The following is a 15,656-nucleotide window of genomic DNA, read 5'->3' on the forward strand; positions in this document are numbered from 1 at the left end:
TTTGCTTTTGGCTAGTATTTGAAATTGCTTTAGGAAAAAAAAATCAATTAAATACTATTGTATAATATGCAAGTTGAAATGAAAGGGAAAAGTTGAAAGGAAATCTGTTGAGAAGCTGCTTATTGATGAAGTTCTGAATTTGACTTGTAAGAAAAATCAACATTTTATCTGTCCTTGTCATGATTTGGAACGAAGTCTCCCCAAGATGTTGGAATTTCCCACAGAACAGATGTTCAGCCAGTTAATTTGTGCTTCATCAGCAAATACTTGAATTTCCAAGACTGTGTGTCCCTCCTCATCTGGGAAGTGGGGAGAGCCGGAGGAGGCCTCCCAAATCAGAGCTTTTCTCACCATAGCAATGGGTGTGTCCATGCCAGAGGAGGAGATTCAGGTGGAATCCTGCTTAAAAAAGCCTGAACCCACTGTGCCTAAATTAATCTGTGCATTCATTTCTGCAAGGATTTTATGTGACTGATGAGGAGGAAGGTAAAGGTAACTAGGGCCAAATGCTGGGTTGGTTGGTTGGTTTTTTTCCCCCCTTGTGCCTGCTGTTAGTGAGTATCTTGCCAGAACAAAAGCTGAGGTGGGTGGTAAGGACTGGTGGTGTCTGGCTCTTACCTTCTGCCTGCCTGGCAGCTCATGTGCTCCTAGAGCTAAAAAACAAGGATCAGGCACAGCCTCCAGGGAGACTGTAGGGCCTCCTTGCCGTGGGGAGACCAATTAAATGCAGAAATGTGATAAAACACACCAGCCAGCCTGGCCTTGTGCCTCTTCTCCAGGAGCACACTGAGGACATGTGTGCTCTCCAGGTGTTTCCATGCTGCTGGGCTGAGCCCTCTGCACAGGAGGGATTTCTGCTGGGAGCTCTCCTCTCCCATATCCCTGTGCAGAAGACCTGCTCCTTGGCAGCACCCAGATAGTCCCCTTCATCCTTCATCCAGCTGCTTGGCTTTGGCTATGCAGCCAGCACTTCCTTCAGTGCTGGAGGGAGCTGCCTGAGGCTCTGCAGCATCGAGTGGAGATACCCAGAGGTCACATTTGGCTGGCACCAGCACCTTGCCCTGGTTTCTGCCTGCTGTGATTGACTGGAGCCTTCACTGCTGGCTCTGGGGGCTCAGAGTGGGGCTGGCTGTGCCTGGCTGAACCCCTGGCTGCCAGACAGGGAGCGTTGTGAGGGGGAGATGTCACGACAAGCTGTATTTATCCAGGCTGTTGCTTGGCAGTGCTGCTCCAAGGTGCATCAACATAATGAGATACATAAAAGGAGAAGGCAGTTAAATGTGCAATAACATCACAATAAAAGTAAAACTGAGCATTAATGAAAACTCTGAGCACACTAAGTGTAGTATCGTCAAGCGCTCCCACCACCTTGGGCCTCGGTGGTCAAACTTAATAAGAATTCCTGGCAGTGTCATTACCGGAATTAAACGAGGGTTTAACTGTCTAGAAAAAGATGTTGGGGAAAAAAAATGGGTCTTGAGACTTCCCAAGTGGTTCTGCTGTGTGGATGTCACCGAGGTGGCAGAGGGAGCAGGTGAGCTGGGACTGCTGCAAGGGGAGCTCGTGGCTGAGCCTGCAGGGTGAGGTGGAGGAAGAGCCAGCGGGGTTGCTTTGTGAGTGAGCTTTGCACTTGCTGCTGAAGCACTGGGGAGCTGCAGGGTCTGCTGTGAGGGTGGGGTGAGGGTTTAATTCTGTATTCCTACTTGGCTCTGCCATGATGCAGCTTGCCCAGGGCCAGCAGTGCTCCAGCCCACGATGCTGCCTTTGGTTACTGAGGGTTTCCTGAGATCTCAAATGCAGGACCCCAGGAATACTGACTGCTGCCCAACATAACAAACTGAACTGCTTGCTTTTCCCTACTAACTGAAACCTCTTTTCTCTCCTCTCATTCCCCTCTGTCCCTCCCTGGCAGGTTTGGAGGCTCGTTTTGCAGTGGCTGCACGCTGCCACCATGGCACCGAGGCTCCTGGGAATGGGGCCCTTCTCCCTCCTCAGCCTTGGAGTCCTGGTCCTGCTCCTGGCTCTCCCTGCTGATGCTGGGTAAGGTGGTGAGTGCTGAGCTGTTGGCCAAGGCTGCAGTCCTCTTACTGAACCTAAATATCCTGGGGTCAGGATGTGTACGAAGCAGTCCAGGGCAAAGCACTAAAGGGTCTCTGCTGTGTTTGACCCTCTTCCCCATGTCCCCATGCCTTCCACCCAGGGGCTGTTCAGTCCCTAACGTGGCTGACACTGGCATTATTTGAGGTGCTCTCACTGAGATCAGTTGTCAGCAATTTTTTGCAACAAAACCCAGTTTCAGATTTGGCCTCGTCACAATTCATTCTGGGCAAGGACTCTGCTTGCCTGAGTTTTAACCTGGAAGAGAGATTCCGCCCACCCCATTTAATATTTTAATACTATTTTAAAGAGCAAAAAATCAGTCTGGTTCATCTGTTTGGCTGTTAATGGTGTAATGACCCATGGGCAGCACACCTGACCTGCTGCAGCACCAGGGTTCTCTGCCACCCTGGCAGCTCTCCTGTGCCTGGGTGTGCAGGCTCTGGCTGTCCTGGCATGGAGAGTGCTGCTGCCAGCCTTACCTTCCCAGCCTCTGGGAGCTGTCTAGAGGGGATGAAAGCCTGTCAGTCCATGACTGCATCCCACCAGAGCCCTTGCTGGGTGAGCTTGGGGAGCTCTTCGAGAAAGGAGGATGGAGATGTGGGGAGGGAGGAGCTCTGCACAGAGGGAGAGAAATGCAAATAATACATGTCTTCTATAAAACATTTAGAAAGCCTTTAGAGTGCCAGGTATGGACACTGAAATGCTGTCTGCTGAGTTAGAAGTCCAGAAAGTATCAAGGATCTTCGTGCATGAAAAGATGTTGGTGCTGCCCCTCCTGCCCTGTTCTGCTTTGTCTGCCTGGATTGGACTTTGCAGCTTGCCCTGCCCTGTGGGTGCTGACCCTGCACGGGCACAGTCAGCCCTGGCCTCTCACCCCATCCCCACGATGCCTGTGGGGGCTGTCCCCACGCCCTGTGCCTGCAGCTCTGCCCTCCTCCCTGCTGCCTTTTCCTCCCCACCCTGTATTCAGGGTGCTGCTGCTCCCTCCCCACCTGCCATGCTGGGATTGCTCACAGTACTGGTCCCCAGGAGGATTTGCTTCCCAAATTGGGTCTGAGGGCACCCCTGTGCTGATGTGGCACAGCTCCCCAGAGAGCCTGTGCACAGGTGGCAAGGTAATGACTTTTCCTCAAGCCTATCCTAATTAAATTTGCTGTAAACCTCCGTCCTTCCTGCCTAGAGGATTTTAATTATTTTAAAACCTTGATCCCGCACATCTCTTCGCAGTCCCTTTATGCCTTGCTAAAGGGCAGCTTTAGCTTTATGTTAAGGTGAGGTGAGGCAGCCCAGAGCTTTCCTGGCAAAGGAACTATTAGCCCAAATCAGGTGCTAGGCAGAGGTGCTGCTGGCTCTCCCCTGCCTGCACCTTCCCTTGTCCTGCCTACGCTGCTCTTCCCCCAGCACCTCCCAAGTGAATCCCACACTGCTCACATTGAAGTCAAACCCTCAAATGTCAGGCTAAGTAAAACAGCTTTGAAATTTGTAAACTCATTTTTCCCATCACCGCTGAGACTCCACCAGGAGTTCCTTCACAAAAATCCATCCTCTAGCTCTTCATATTATGGGTAATTTTTAAAGATAGCTTATAAAACATTAATGAATGAGCTTTTCATGAGCATGCTAGCTATTCATAAGTTATAGATGGTTATATACTCATCAGCAGACACTGGGACAGATTGCTTTTAACCATGACATCTATTGAAAGCTGGTACAATTGAAACCCCACTAATTACTGCAGGCATTTGTTAAATTTCTCAAAACTCTTCTTACCTGCAGGGAGTTCAAGTCCAGATGAAAAGCCAAAACCAGCATTTGGATTCAGCTGGAAATCTTGGAGGCTGTGATGCAGTTTGTAATGCCAGACATGTTTTGATGTTTGGATCTGGCAGGTTGCATTAGGGCTGGGTCAGGTGCTATCCCAACCATGCCTCACCCTATGCAAACTGGAATTTCAGCCTCCTTGTGTTCCTGGAGGCTCAGCTTCCTGGCTTGACCACTCTTCCAGGTGCTGCTTTGCTAAAAAAGAGTCCAAGTGGTCCTGTGAGAGGTGGGATGTGCCCCTGGAGAAGCAGACCTCGGGCACTTGAAAGGAAATTTCCCAGAGTGTTTGGTCAATGAAACCAATGAAAATTAATGTCAGAATTGCCCAAAAGGGAATATTTCAATTAACTGCAACATTCTAAATAGTATTGATTCAGCCTGACTCCAGGAGTACCCATACCCTGCTCTCAATTTTTCCTCTTTTGCTAGGAAGTACTCCTTGCACTTCTTTTATCTTACAGAATCTGGGTTTTCTGTTGGGTGAACACTTTGGTAGAGAGCTCCAAGCCAGCTCTGGTACTTGCCACCTTACTGACACTTGACAGTGTATTTACAGGTGCACCAGCAGTGTCAGGGGTAACCAGTCTGATCAGATGGGATGCAGCAGGATTAAGCTTTGAACTCCTTAAATAATATTCCTTTTTCTGTAGTTTTTGTTGGTTTTATTATTTTTTCCCCAGTTATTTCATGATGCATGTTGAAACCAGTGGCTGCCACACATCAGAGGACGTAAGGCTGGGGTGAGAAGGAAAGGGGCAGAAGTGACAGAAAGTGACAATTTAGGGGCTTTTCTTCCCCCAGCATTACATTTCTGATGGTCACAGGTGCTGTCCTTGGTAATTGGAACCATGACTTGCATGTCCACCAGCTCTGGTCTGTGGCATTCATTGTCTTCCTCTGGCCAGCGCTCCCCAGTTTTTCACCTCTCCATTTAGTTCCAGTTTGCCAGTCAGAGCTTCCCTGCTCCCAAGGGCTCCTGTAGCTGCTGCTGAGCATCCCTCTGCTTCAGCTGCCTTTTTTCCCTGCCTGGCTGGGCTTCCTCAGCCACCTCGCTGCCTGTTTGTGCCTCTTAATCTTTCTTTTTGCCTCATTTGTCTCTCTGTTATTTCCTCTTCCATCTTCCTTGAAAACTCCTCATCTCTATAGATTTTTCTTTTTGTTTTCTGTTACTTAATCTTCTGCCTTTCCATTTGTTTTGGTCCTAACAGCTATTTCTGCTGGGGAAAGCTGTGCTTGAAGCCACAGCACTGCTGCTCTGTGCCATCTGAAATCTCTTTTAGAGGCAGGTGGTTCCAGAAGGACTCACAATCTCCTTTTCTGTGGATTGAAAGGGAGACACAAAATGCAAATGTATTACTTGAGCCCCTTGTGTTTGCAAAACCGCATTGAAGATTTTGTTCAGCGAGATGTGCTTTTTTAGAGAAATTTACTCCTTGTTTTATTCCACCTGGGGCAGAATGTGTTCTGAGGAAATCATCTTGTTTGGGGGCTTCCAGGCTTCTTGTGTTGAGCAGAGATGGGAACGTGGAAACTCATTTGTTTTTATAAGCAGGGAAAGTTCAGCAAACTGCAGGGATGGTTCACTAAGTGTTTTAATGATGAGGCTTTAAGCCTGTTTACTGAATTTTTATTTTTCTGTTTCCCTTCTTCCCTGGGGCAGAGATCTTTGAAATGGCTCAATCTGCCAAATACCTGGTGTCACTTCTTCCATGCTGCCTGTAAGGAGATTGTGGCACTTCAATAACTCAGCTTCCCACAGCCTCTGCCTAGAAAATGCCCATTTTTAGGGGCAGGCAAGGGATACTGGGGCATTCCTGTTAAAACAGGGCTCCTAAACCGCTCCCTGTGGTGCAGTGGTGGATCCCACCATGGTGGATCTGGGTAGGGAAAGGTGGGGAGGACTCAGTGAGAAGCTCTGTGGGGACAGAGGGGAGTGATCAGAAATCCCTGTGGTACGTGCAAACACACAAATTTACCAAAACCTGAGTCCCATCCTGCCCTTCAGGCCCTTCCCTCCCTGTAGCTGGGAAAGGAGGGGAGGGGACAGTGGGGAGCTCTGTGAGGACAGAGGGGAGCTGATCAGAAATCCCTGTGGTGTGTGCAAACACATGAATTTACCAAAACCTGAGTGCCATCCTGCCCTTCAGGCCCATGCCCTGTGGTGAGTCCTGCAAACACAGGAATTTACCAAAACCTGAGTCCCATCCTGCCCTTCGTGCCCTTCCCTCACTGTAGCATCTGAGAGAAGGGGAATGGACAGTGGGGAGCTCTGTGAGGACAGAGGGGAGCTGATCAGAAATCCCTGTGGTGTGTGCAAACACATGAATTTACCAAAACCTCAGTGCCATCCTGCCCTTCAGGCCCATGCCCTGTGGTGAGTCCTGCAAACACAGGAATTTACCAAAACCTGAGTGCCATCCTGCCCTTCAGGCCCATGCCCTGTGGTGAGTCCTGCAAACACAGGAATTTACCAAAACCTGAATCCCATCCTGCCCTTCAGGCCCATGCCCTGTGGTGAGTCCTGCAAACACACAAATTTACCAAAACCTGAGTCCTATCCTGCCCTTCGTGCCCTTCCCTCACTGTAGCATCTGAGAGAAGGGGAATGGACAGTGGGGAGCTCTGTGAGGACAGAGGGGAGTTGATCAGAAATCCCTGTGGTGTGTGCAAACACATGAATTTACCAAAACCTGAGTGCCATCCTGCCCTTTAGGCCCATGCCCTGTGATGAGTCCTGCAAACACAGGAATTTACCAAAACCTGAGTCCTATCCTGCCCTTCAGGCCCATGCCCTGTGGTGAGTCCTGCAAACACATGAATTTACCAAAACCTGAGTGCCATCCTGCCCTTCAGGCCCATGCCCTGTGGTGAGTCCTGCAAACACAGGAATTTACCAAAACCTGAGTCCCATCCTGCCCTTCAGGCCCATGCCCTGTGGTGAGTCTTGCAAACACAGGAATTTACCAAAACCTGAGTGCCATCCTGCCCTTCAGGCCCATGCCCTGTGGTGTCTGCAAACACATGAATTTACCAAAACCTGAGTGCCATCCTGCCCTTCAGGCCCATGCCCTGTGGTGAGTCCTGCAAACACAGGAATTTACCAAAACCTGAGTCCCATCCTGCCCTTCAGGCCCATGCCCTGTGGTGAGTCCTGCAAACACAGGAATTTACCAGAACCTGAGTGCCATCCTGCCCTTCAGGCCTGTCCCTCCCTGTAGCTCTGGGAACACGCAGGGTGTAGATCTCCCCTCTAACCCTCTCTCCTGGTTTTCCCCCCCTCTCCCTGTGCCAGGCTCTCTCAGAAGCACGTCTCAGACGTCGTGGATGACAGCAAGGACAACATCACCATTTTCACACGCATCCTGGACAGGCTCCTGGACGGCTACGACAACCGCCTGCGGCCTGGCCTCGGAGGTCAGTGGTGCTTCCTGCAGCCCTCAGGGGGACAGGCAGCTTTGGAATGACCCTGGCACTGCCAGGAGGGCGGGCTGTTCAGTGCCAGGCTCATTTTGGGGCTGTTTCCCCGTTTTGAGGCTGTTTGGTAGAGAATTTGCGGGCAACCCCCAGCAAGGGGAGAGAGTGATTCATGTGACTCCATCTTATCAAAAGGGAGGCCCAGTATGGACCAAGAAGTGCTGGAGGCACTGGGTGAAAGTTGGCTTCCTCACAGATCCCACCCTCCTCCTCTCCCAAACTTCAGGCTGTTTTCATGTTATAAGGAGGGACCCTGGTCAAGAGATAGAATATCATCAAGAAAAGATTTATAATTCCTGGGATTTTGTGGTGAGGGTAGAATTTTGGTCCTAATGAAGGCTATAGCAAAATTTTCCTGCCTATCAATGCTGTCTTTTTTGATCCCTTATTTTCCCATGATGTCTTCTCAGAAGTTATTTCTACCTCTATTTGGCTTTTGATATTTAAATTTCCAGTGACACCTGTACTGAACACATTTTTTTAATTTCAGATGGTTACTATCAAAAGGCGAATTAATTACTTTATTATATTATATTATTCTATATTACACTGTGTTACATTACATCTAAACTGGATCTGCCAAGCACTCAACCCTGCACACACTGCCCAGAATCTCGTGACTGTGACCCAACAGTCCTGACACACACACACACCTGGCCCTGACAGGCCAAGGAAACAAAACCCCATCACTCTGGGTAAACAATCTCCATATTGCATTCTACTTTGGCACAAACACAGGCACAGCAAATGATAAGAATTGTTTTTCCTTTCTCTGAGGTTCAGAGCATGTGAATCCCAGAAATATTCTTGGGAATAATTGTGCCTGGCTTTTCTCTGTGGAGAGAAGTGTGGGGCTACAGTTTGGCTGTTGTCTCCTGGGCTGAGAGGTGTGAGTCCCGGGGTGCTGTGGTGGCCGGTGACAGTGCAAGGACAGGCCTGCAGATGGAGCAGCTGTGGGTGAACCTATTCCTGCTATTTTAGAGGCAAGAAAAAACAAATTCCCTTTCAGAAATGCTGATACATTCATTGAGGGGCCAGAGTGTGTCCAGAGAAAAGGTCTGGGCACAACTCTGATGAGGAGCAGCTGGGAGAGCCCAGCCTGGAGAACAGGAGGGGCATTCTCCCTTTCTACTGCTCCCTGAAAGAAGGTTGGAGCCAGGTGTGGGTCAGTCTGTTCTCCAAGGAAACAAATGACAGGACAAGAGGAGATGGCCTCAGGTTGCACCAGGGGAGGTTTAGATTAGATGTAAGGAAAAACTTTTCACAGAAAGGGTTGTAAAGCACTGGAAAAGGCTTTCTGGGAAATGGTAGAGCCAGCATCCCTGAAAGTGTTGGTGTGGCACCTGAGCACGTGGGCTAGTGCTGAACATGGTGGTGCTGCTGGCTGCCCAGCTGGACTTGATGACCTTTCCCAACCTGAACCATTCTGTGGCTCTGTACCACCAGCCTGCAGAACCTTCAGCTTATGTTGCTGTTGATTTTAGTCAGTTTGCTTTGCTACAGAGCCTCTATCTCCACATCTTCTCAGTTATTTCCCATGCAGCTGTCACCTGGCAAGTTCTCCCCCTGTGCTGCTCTGGGCACCGGGCACTCACCCAGGCCCTGCTGCCTCCTGAGCTGCCTTCAGCACTGCTGCCAACATTGCTGCTGCTGCAGAGCCTCTCTGCAAGCTCCTACACTTGTCTGAGGTGCCTCAGAAGGAAAAACCAAGGAAAAACCTTCCCACCTAATACCTACAGCTAGTCAGCATGATCTAAGGGGGCAGAAGAAACTGGGAGATGTGTGGGGAAGAGAGGTGTGAGATTAGGGAGACGTGGGCCTGGCTGGTTTCCTGGTGTGCTGTTGCTGTGGCAGAGGTGGCCTCTCTCAGGTGCTGACAGCTGAGTGTCCCTGGGGCTGTGAGGGGATATCCCTGCACTGCTCTGAGCTCTCCTGCTCACCAAAGCTGTGCTGCTGGTGGTGATTCCCACCCAGAGCTGGAGTCACCACATGCTGTCCCATTTGCTGCAGTTCTGCTGCCAGGAGCTGCTTTCCTGAGCTCTTGCATGCTGATGGGATCTCCTGGAATGGCCCTTTCCTTCCCCAGAGCAGCCCTGCCTCCTCGCAGCCCCATGTCCAGCTCTGTGCCACAGCCCTGCAGCTGCCCTTTGGGTTAGGGTTAGGGCAGGAAAGGGCTTTCCCAGCGAGCATCCTCCCCTCTGCTGTGCTGCAGGACCCAGGCAGGAAAGGGCTTTCCCAGCGAGCATCCTCCCCTCTGCTGTGCTGCAGGACCCAGGCAGGAAAGGGTTACAGTGTCTGCATAAGCAATCAGTCAGTTTTATTGCTTTTGTGGCTTGTTTCTTTCCCCCAGAATTAACCGTGGTCCCACTAATAGCTTTGCTTCCTCAAGTCTCCCCGATGGCTGTATTGATTTAAGTGAAACGAGTTCTGCACGGGGACTGAGGGGCATTTATGCTCACTGTAGGCTCAGCTGCAGACAAGGCTGCTCAGTATTAACAAGAGGAGTCCCAAGAGCCCCTTGCTGGGGAAGTTCAAACCTTTCTTGGAACATCTTTGCTCTGTTGCTTTAGATCCTTTAATAACGTGTTTAACATAATAAATTGCCTTTGCCTGAGCCAGCCCTTAAATGTTTAAGGACTGCTTTCACCTCCTTGCTGGGGCTCCCTGCAGAGCCTCCCTTATGCACCTGGAGCTTCCCTGGAGCTCCCAAGAGCAGGAGAGGGGAGATGTGGCCAGGAGAAGGAGGTGGCACTGCCTGACCAAGGCTGAGATGTCCTGTGCCCAAAGAAGAGATGCTCAAGTAGTGGGATGCAGATGAAGGGACCACAAGAGTTTCTTTGTGAATGACAGAGACTTGAGGCACTCTGGCAGACCCAGGTGGGAGGTGGTGGTGAAGGCTGCAGGTTTTGGGGGCTCTTGACTGGCAGTAAGTTGTCCTCTGTTTGGAGCAGCCTGGTGAGCCAGGCTCTCCCAGTTTTGGTTGTTTTTCCTAAGGCTGAAGCCTTGGAGGTCTCTCAGGAGGAGAATTGGAGGGAAAGACCTCTCCCACTGCTGCTGGTGGCCAGAGAAGCAGAAATGGTCCTGCTGCAGACTCCAGAGTTTGGGGTTAACGGAAGAGCCTGGGCTGGCAGTCAGCAAGAGGTGGGCTCCTGCTGTCCAAGGCTGTGTGAGGGCTGGGAAATTTGGGGATTGCCTTGCTCCCCTTGAGCAGCTGTGCTGCAGTGGGACTGGGCCATGGACAAGGAACATTGGTTTTCCTGTAAGACAGCACTGGGCAGTCCCTGTAGTCTCCCCATTTCCCTTGGGAATGTTTTCCATTGCTTTTCTGAAGATGTCAGATGTAAGAGCATCCGTACCCTGCAGTCCATGGCAAGGGCAGATGTGGTGCTCTTGTGCCCACACCAGGCTGCTGGAAGGATGGAGTTCCCTAAATTTGGTGCAAACCTGTGTGAAGCAGGACATGCAGGCTCTTTGCCTGGCTGGTTTTCCTGTTCTGGCTGAGATGGCCCTGCAGACATTTGGGACATGGAGAGCTGGGCAGGGTTTGGGGCTGCAACACCTCTCAGGGCTCTGCAGTGCTGTGTGTGCTCTGTGCCCTGTCCCCATCTCAGCTCCCTGTGCACCAGGAGCTGAGCAGTGTTTGTTTAGACTTTGGGAGAAGACACTGTGTAAGCAACAGAGTGTTAATGTGGTGACTTCTCCCCTCAAGATAGCCTCTTTGTATTTATTTTCTTATCCCCTCTGCTTTCACCATCTGCTGCCACCCACTCTAATAGCTGCCATGCCAGAGCTCCTCTTGCTGCCAGGATGCTGCAGACAGGAGCTGAAGCAAGTGCTGAGGCTGCTCAGGAGTGCCTGCTGCTGCTGCAGAGCCAGGCTCCAGGTGAGCATGGCCCTGCCTGCTGCTCCAGCCCCAAACAGGACACATCCAGGCCAGCCAGGAGTCTGTGCTGTCCTGAGGCAAGGGGCAGATTTGGGAGCACACTTCTTCTTCAGAAGAAGAAGAAAGGCAGGGGAAGGTGGCTGTCAGACCCCTTCTGCAGTGACCCCCTGCAGCACTGGGGACACGACCATTCGTGTCACAGTGTCTGAGTGTCTGGCAGGAGGTTTCTCCCTGGCTCTGCCCACTGAGCCAGGGTTGGATTCCTCTTAGGAACAGAGCTGAGTCTTTTCTTTGGCCTCATAAGAAAGACAGTCTGGGCTCGGGGAAGGGGGAGCTGCATAAACAGAACATCTTCTGCGGCTCAGAGTGGGGCAGGAGAGGAAGGAGCTGTCAGCACAAAGGCTGTGCTTCCCCTGGGAGAACAGGGGGCAGATTGGTTATTAACTCAGGAGAGAGCAGTGATGGACCCCGAGGGCATGGAGGTATCTGCTGTCATGGCCAGCCTTGCAGGATCAGAAAATGCCCTGAGAGAGCTTCTGTGGGCAGCATGGGCCTCTGCTCCTGGTCTGGGGCTGTGAATTCACACAGGTCCTCTGTGAAGTCCCACAGGTCCTCTGTGAAGTCACACAGACCCTCTGTGAAGTCACACAGACCCTCTCTGAAGTCCCACAGGTCCTCTGCCCAGCCTGGAGGGGCTGAGGTGAGAAGTGTCTGTCTCCAGCTCTCAGGTTCTCCTTGCTGGGGCTCCCTGCAAAGCCTCCCTTATGCACCTGGAGCTTCCCTGGAGCTCCCAAGAGCAGGAGAGGGGAGTGGTGGCCAGGAGAAGGAGGTGGCACTGCCTGACCAAGGCTGAGATGTCCTGTGCCCAAAAAGAAGAGATGCTCAAGTAGTGGGATGCAGATGAAGGGACCACAAGAGATTCTTTGTGAATGACATATGTCCAAAACCACCCTGTGTGTCCTTGCAGACCTTACAGGGCCACTGTGGTGTCCAGCACAGTGACCATGAGGGAGAGCACAGAGCTTGGGGGTTCCAGGGTCAGTGGTGCTCCCTGGACAGCTGAACCCCCTCTACTTTAGTTCCTTATCAATGGCATTTGGGCCCCTTGTGCTGCAGCTGAAACAGAGCCATGCTGGGAATGCCTGGGCAGGGCCAGGAGGGGACATTTCCAGGCTTCTCCTTCCTTACAGCCCCAAGAGTGCTTTAAATATCATTTGGCAGTGTAGGGCTATTACTGCTGGAGGAGGAGGCATGTGGGACCTTCCCACAGCTGTTTGCAAAGCAAAAGGGGTTTTTCCAGCTGAGGCAGAGACTGCCTGTTCCACAGGGCCAGGGATGTGCCTGAGGTACATTTGGGGTAAGGCTGAGGAACCCAGAGGGCATCTGGACAAAGTCTCTGTATTGAGTGGTTGGGAAGCATTCCAGAAAACTGCTGGGCTTTTCCAGGGCATGCCAGGAGGGAAAGATTTTGCCCCAAGGAAGAGGAGAAGAGAGTAGGCTGCTCAGTTTTCTGAAAGATGAGTTGTAAACATCCTAGATAAGCCAGTTTCTCCACTTGCAATTAAAAAGCAATTTGTACCATGTTAAGCAGCCAGGCTGGGATCAATGAGTGTTATCCCTCCTGGATGCAGCATGACTGACAAGGTAACTCGTAGTGTTTCCCTGAAGCCTCTCTGGAGTCCCTGACCAGCCCAGCCCTGCTGAGGGGGTGGTGGCTGCTCAGCATTATGCCAGGCCAGCTCTGCACCAGAGGCTACTGGACAGCTGAGGTTTGGGAGCCTCCTGAAGTGTCCCTGGGGTTTAGCAGGAGCAGCAAACACTGACACTTGGATTAAAGCAGCACAATTCCCTCGCTCACCCCTCGGGTTCCTTCTTCCTCGGTGACAGGGCCTGGCACCCATTCCTTGTCCCTGGGGTGGTCCCATGCAGGCAGAGGGGATGTCCAGTTTTTACCCTCCCAACTGGGTCTATCCAGAGGGTGAAAGCAATCCTCTTCTTCTCCACTGTGCTGCTCTTTGGTGTCAGCACCTCCCAGCCCATGCTGGGCTCCAGCAGGACTTGGTGCAGTCAGGACCTCCTGCTCACAGCAGGACTCAGATCAGGGGTGCCCACCTGGCCTGTGGTGCCTTTTCTCTGTCCTTGCTGTGTCAGCTCTGACTTGCCAATGGTTTTGACCTGTTAATATTTATCCTGCTGTTGTATTTCCACGATTATTTTGTCAGCACAGTGCATCTCAGTTGGGGTTTCTCCTGTTTCCTCTTTCTGTGGTGCAATGTCTCTTCCTGCTCTTTTAATGATGGTGTGGTTTGGCAGGATGGCTCCTGAGGAACATCTGTATCCCTTCCTGGACACCTGCATTTCACTAATTCAAGAGCTGATGGCCAACAGGGTTTGGATTTGGGTTCAGAGCAGCTCCCTTTAGGTTGAGACATTCCCAGGAGATGCTTGGTGTGCTACACCTCAGTGCATCTGTCATTTTGGCCTGACCTCCTGCAGGTGAGGGCTCGTCTGTTACTGTGGGAGCACTAAGGCAGAGGGGCTGAAATAGAATTATTAAATTACAGAACTGCCTTCTCTTGAAAGTACAGTGCTCTCCAAAATGAAACAGCAAGACCTTATCTGCCTGGCAGGATCCAAGAAGAAATCTGTTTGCAGTGACATTAGCCTGTAACAGTGGTAAAACTTGTTAAATTGTCCAGGCTGAAGTATATGGAACTTTTATTTCCTAAAATCTGGATGAAATGTTGAAATTGACCTTTTCACTTGTGGATAGGTTTTTTGCCTGTGTGTGATGAAGCTGCCTCAGAAACATTATCTAGACCTAGTGTTTGTGAGAGAAACATGAGATGACAAACAGAGTTGTCCTCTGTTGTTTATTAAGATTTCTAGGGTTTCAAGTCTGTGTTAATCTGTTTTTCTGTCTTAATGTTCCACTTCTCCAACTTCTCATCTCTTCTCTCTGATCTGACTTCGTGCTTTGTATTGATTACTCCAGGGAGGAATTTGATCATTTCTTAGGGAAAAAAAAAAAAAAAAACAAAACAAAATCCATGTCTTATCTCAGATTTTTGTCTCTGTCTGAGCTTCCTTGATGAGTTTTAATTTGAAGCTGAGGCATTGCCTGAACAGCATTTCCTTCTGTTTACCTTCCTGGGCAATGGGGACCCTGCTCTGCTCGTCAAACTTCTGAAGTCAAGATCTGTCTGTGAACAAATTAAAGAAAGGTTGTTTTCCCCTCGAGGGCAGCTCTCCAAAGGCAGCTTTGCTGTGGATTTGCAGAGCCCTGGTGCTCTCCTCTCTGGCCCAGAATTCCTGGTGGTGTTGCTGTTGAAACCCCTGGTGCACAGCTGTGTGTGAAAAGCCTTGCACACATCAGAAGGCAGGCGAGGAGCACGGCCCTGACAGCTGTGCCTAAGGGTGCAAGTCTTCTCTTAAATAAGTTATGAATGTGCTGAGGGCAACAAGCCTGTATCAAAGCTTCAGGGGTGTCACAAGGACCAGGGAGGGCTCAGGAATCCACTGTGAAAGGAGATTGATTGCTTTTGGTGTGAAACACCTGGCTTTGGCTTTGGGTCAGCACTGGTGCTTTGGGGGCATCTGGCAGAGCTGTGAGGGGGTCACCACGCCAGATCTGTGCCTGCCACCCTCTGCAGGGGCAGTCATGTGGCCAAAGTCCATCACCAGCATTGTGCACACACTCCTGGGCTCTCCAGAGCAGCCCAGCCGAGCCCCTGGGCTGTGGGGCTGTGATTTGTGAGAAGGAGAAGTATTTCCCCTGCTCCTGTGGGCGCCTTTTTTTATCCCAGCCAAGCCCTTGGGCTGTGTGGCTGTGATTTGTGAGGAGAAGTGTTTCCCCTGCTCCTGTGGGTGCCTCTTTTAGCTGGTGCCTTCCCTGGCTGTGTGTTTCCAGCCAGGAGCTGCTCCCCTGCCCTGCACCCACACATGGAGGCAAGAAGATTTTCCCCAGGGGGAAGGAAATATTTCTAGAAAAGAAAAGCCACCTGGAGGGGTTTTTTGCCCCAGTAATATGTACTGGAGTATTTCAGAGCTGCAGTGCTGGCTCAGTCACCTGCAGTGAAGCAGTGTGAGCGTCGGGCAGCTGCTCCCTGCCCGAGGGGGAGCCGTGCATGTGTCAGAGATGGGATGATGGTGTTTGTTTGTAATGACTCTGGAAGGCGATAGCTGATGTTTCAGCATGTTGAACATGTGTTAGATGGGTTTAAGAACATTAGTAGATGATGTTATAGATGGCTATAAACTGCTTCTGAGGATGTCTTTATTGATCTGTTGGACTATGGCAGCTTCTCCTTTATTAGAATTTCCATTCGTTCAGGCCCATGTAAAGGATTTATAATGGGGCTTTGATATGGATTGAGAA

The 15,656-nt window shown here is 50.8% G+C and overlaps 1 protein-coding gene across 1 annotated transcript in view; it reads left to right on the top strand.

Annotated features, from left to right (window-relative positions):
* The first annotated feature begins 1,914 nt into the window (after positions 1 to 1,914).
* The window catches only part of LOC132333830 (gamma-aminobutyric acid receptor subunit alpha-3-like), a 68,431-nt gene continuing 54,689 nt past the window's right edge, over positions 1,915 to 15,656 (top strand). The window contains exons 1-2 of the mRNA XM_059859310.1: positions 1,915 to 2,040; positions 7,214 to 7,335. Coding sequence (XP_059715293.1) covers positions 1,952 to 2,040; positions 7,214 to 7,335 — 211 coding nt within the window. The 5' untranslated portion in view covers positions 1,915 to 1,951. The remainder of the gene's footprint in view (positions 2,041 to 7,213; positions 7,336 to 15,656) is intronic.

The sequence above is a fragment of the Haemorhous mexicanus genome, chromosome 14, assembly GCF_027477595.1.
Source record: "Haemorhous mexicanus isolate bHaeMex1 chromosome 14, bHaeMex1.pri, whole genome shotgun sequence".
NCBI lineage: Eukaryota > Metazoa > Chordata > Aves > Passeriformes > Fringillidae > Haemorhous > Haemorhous mexicanus.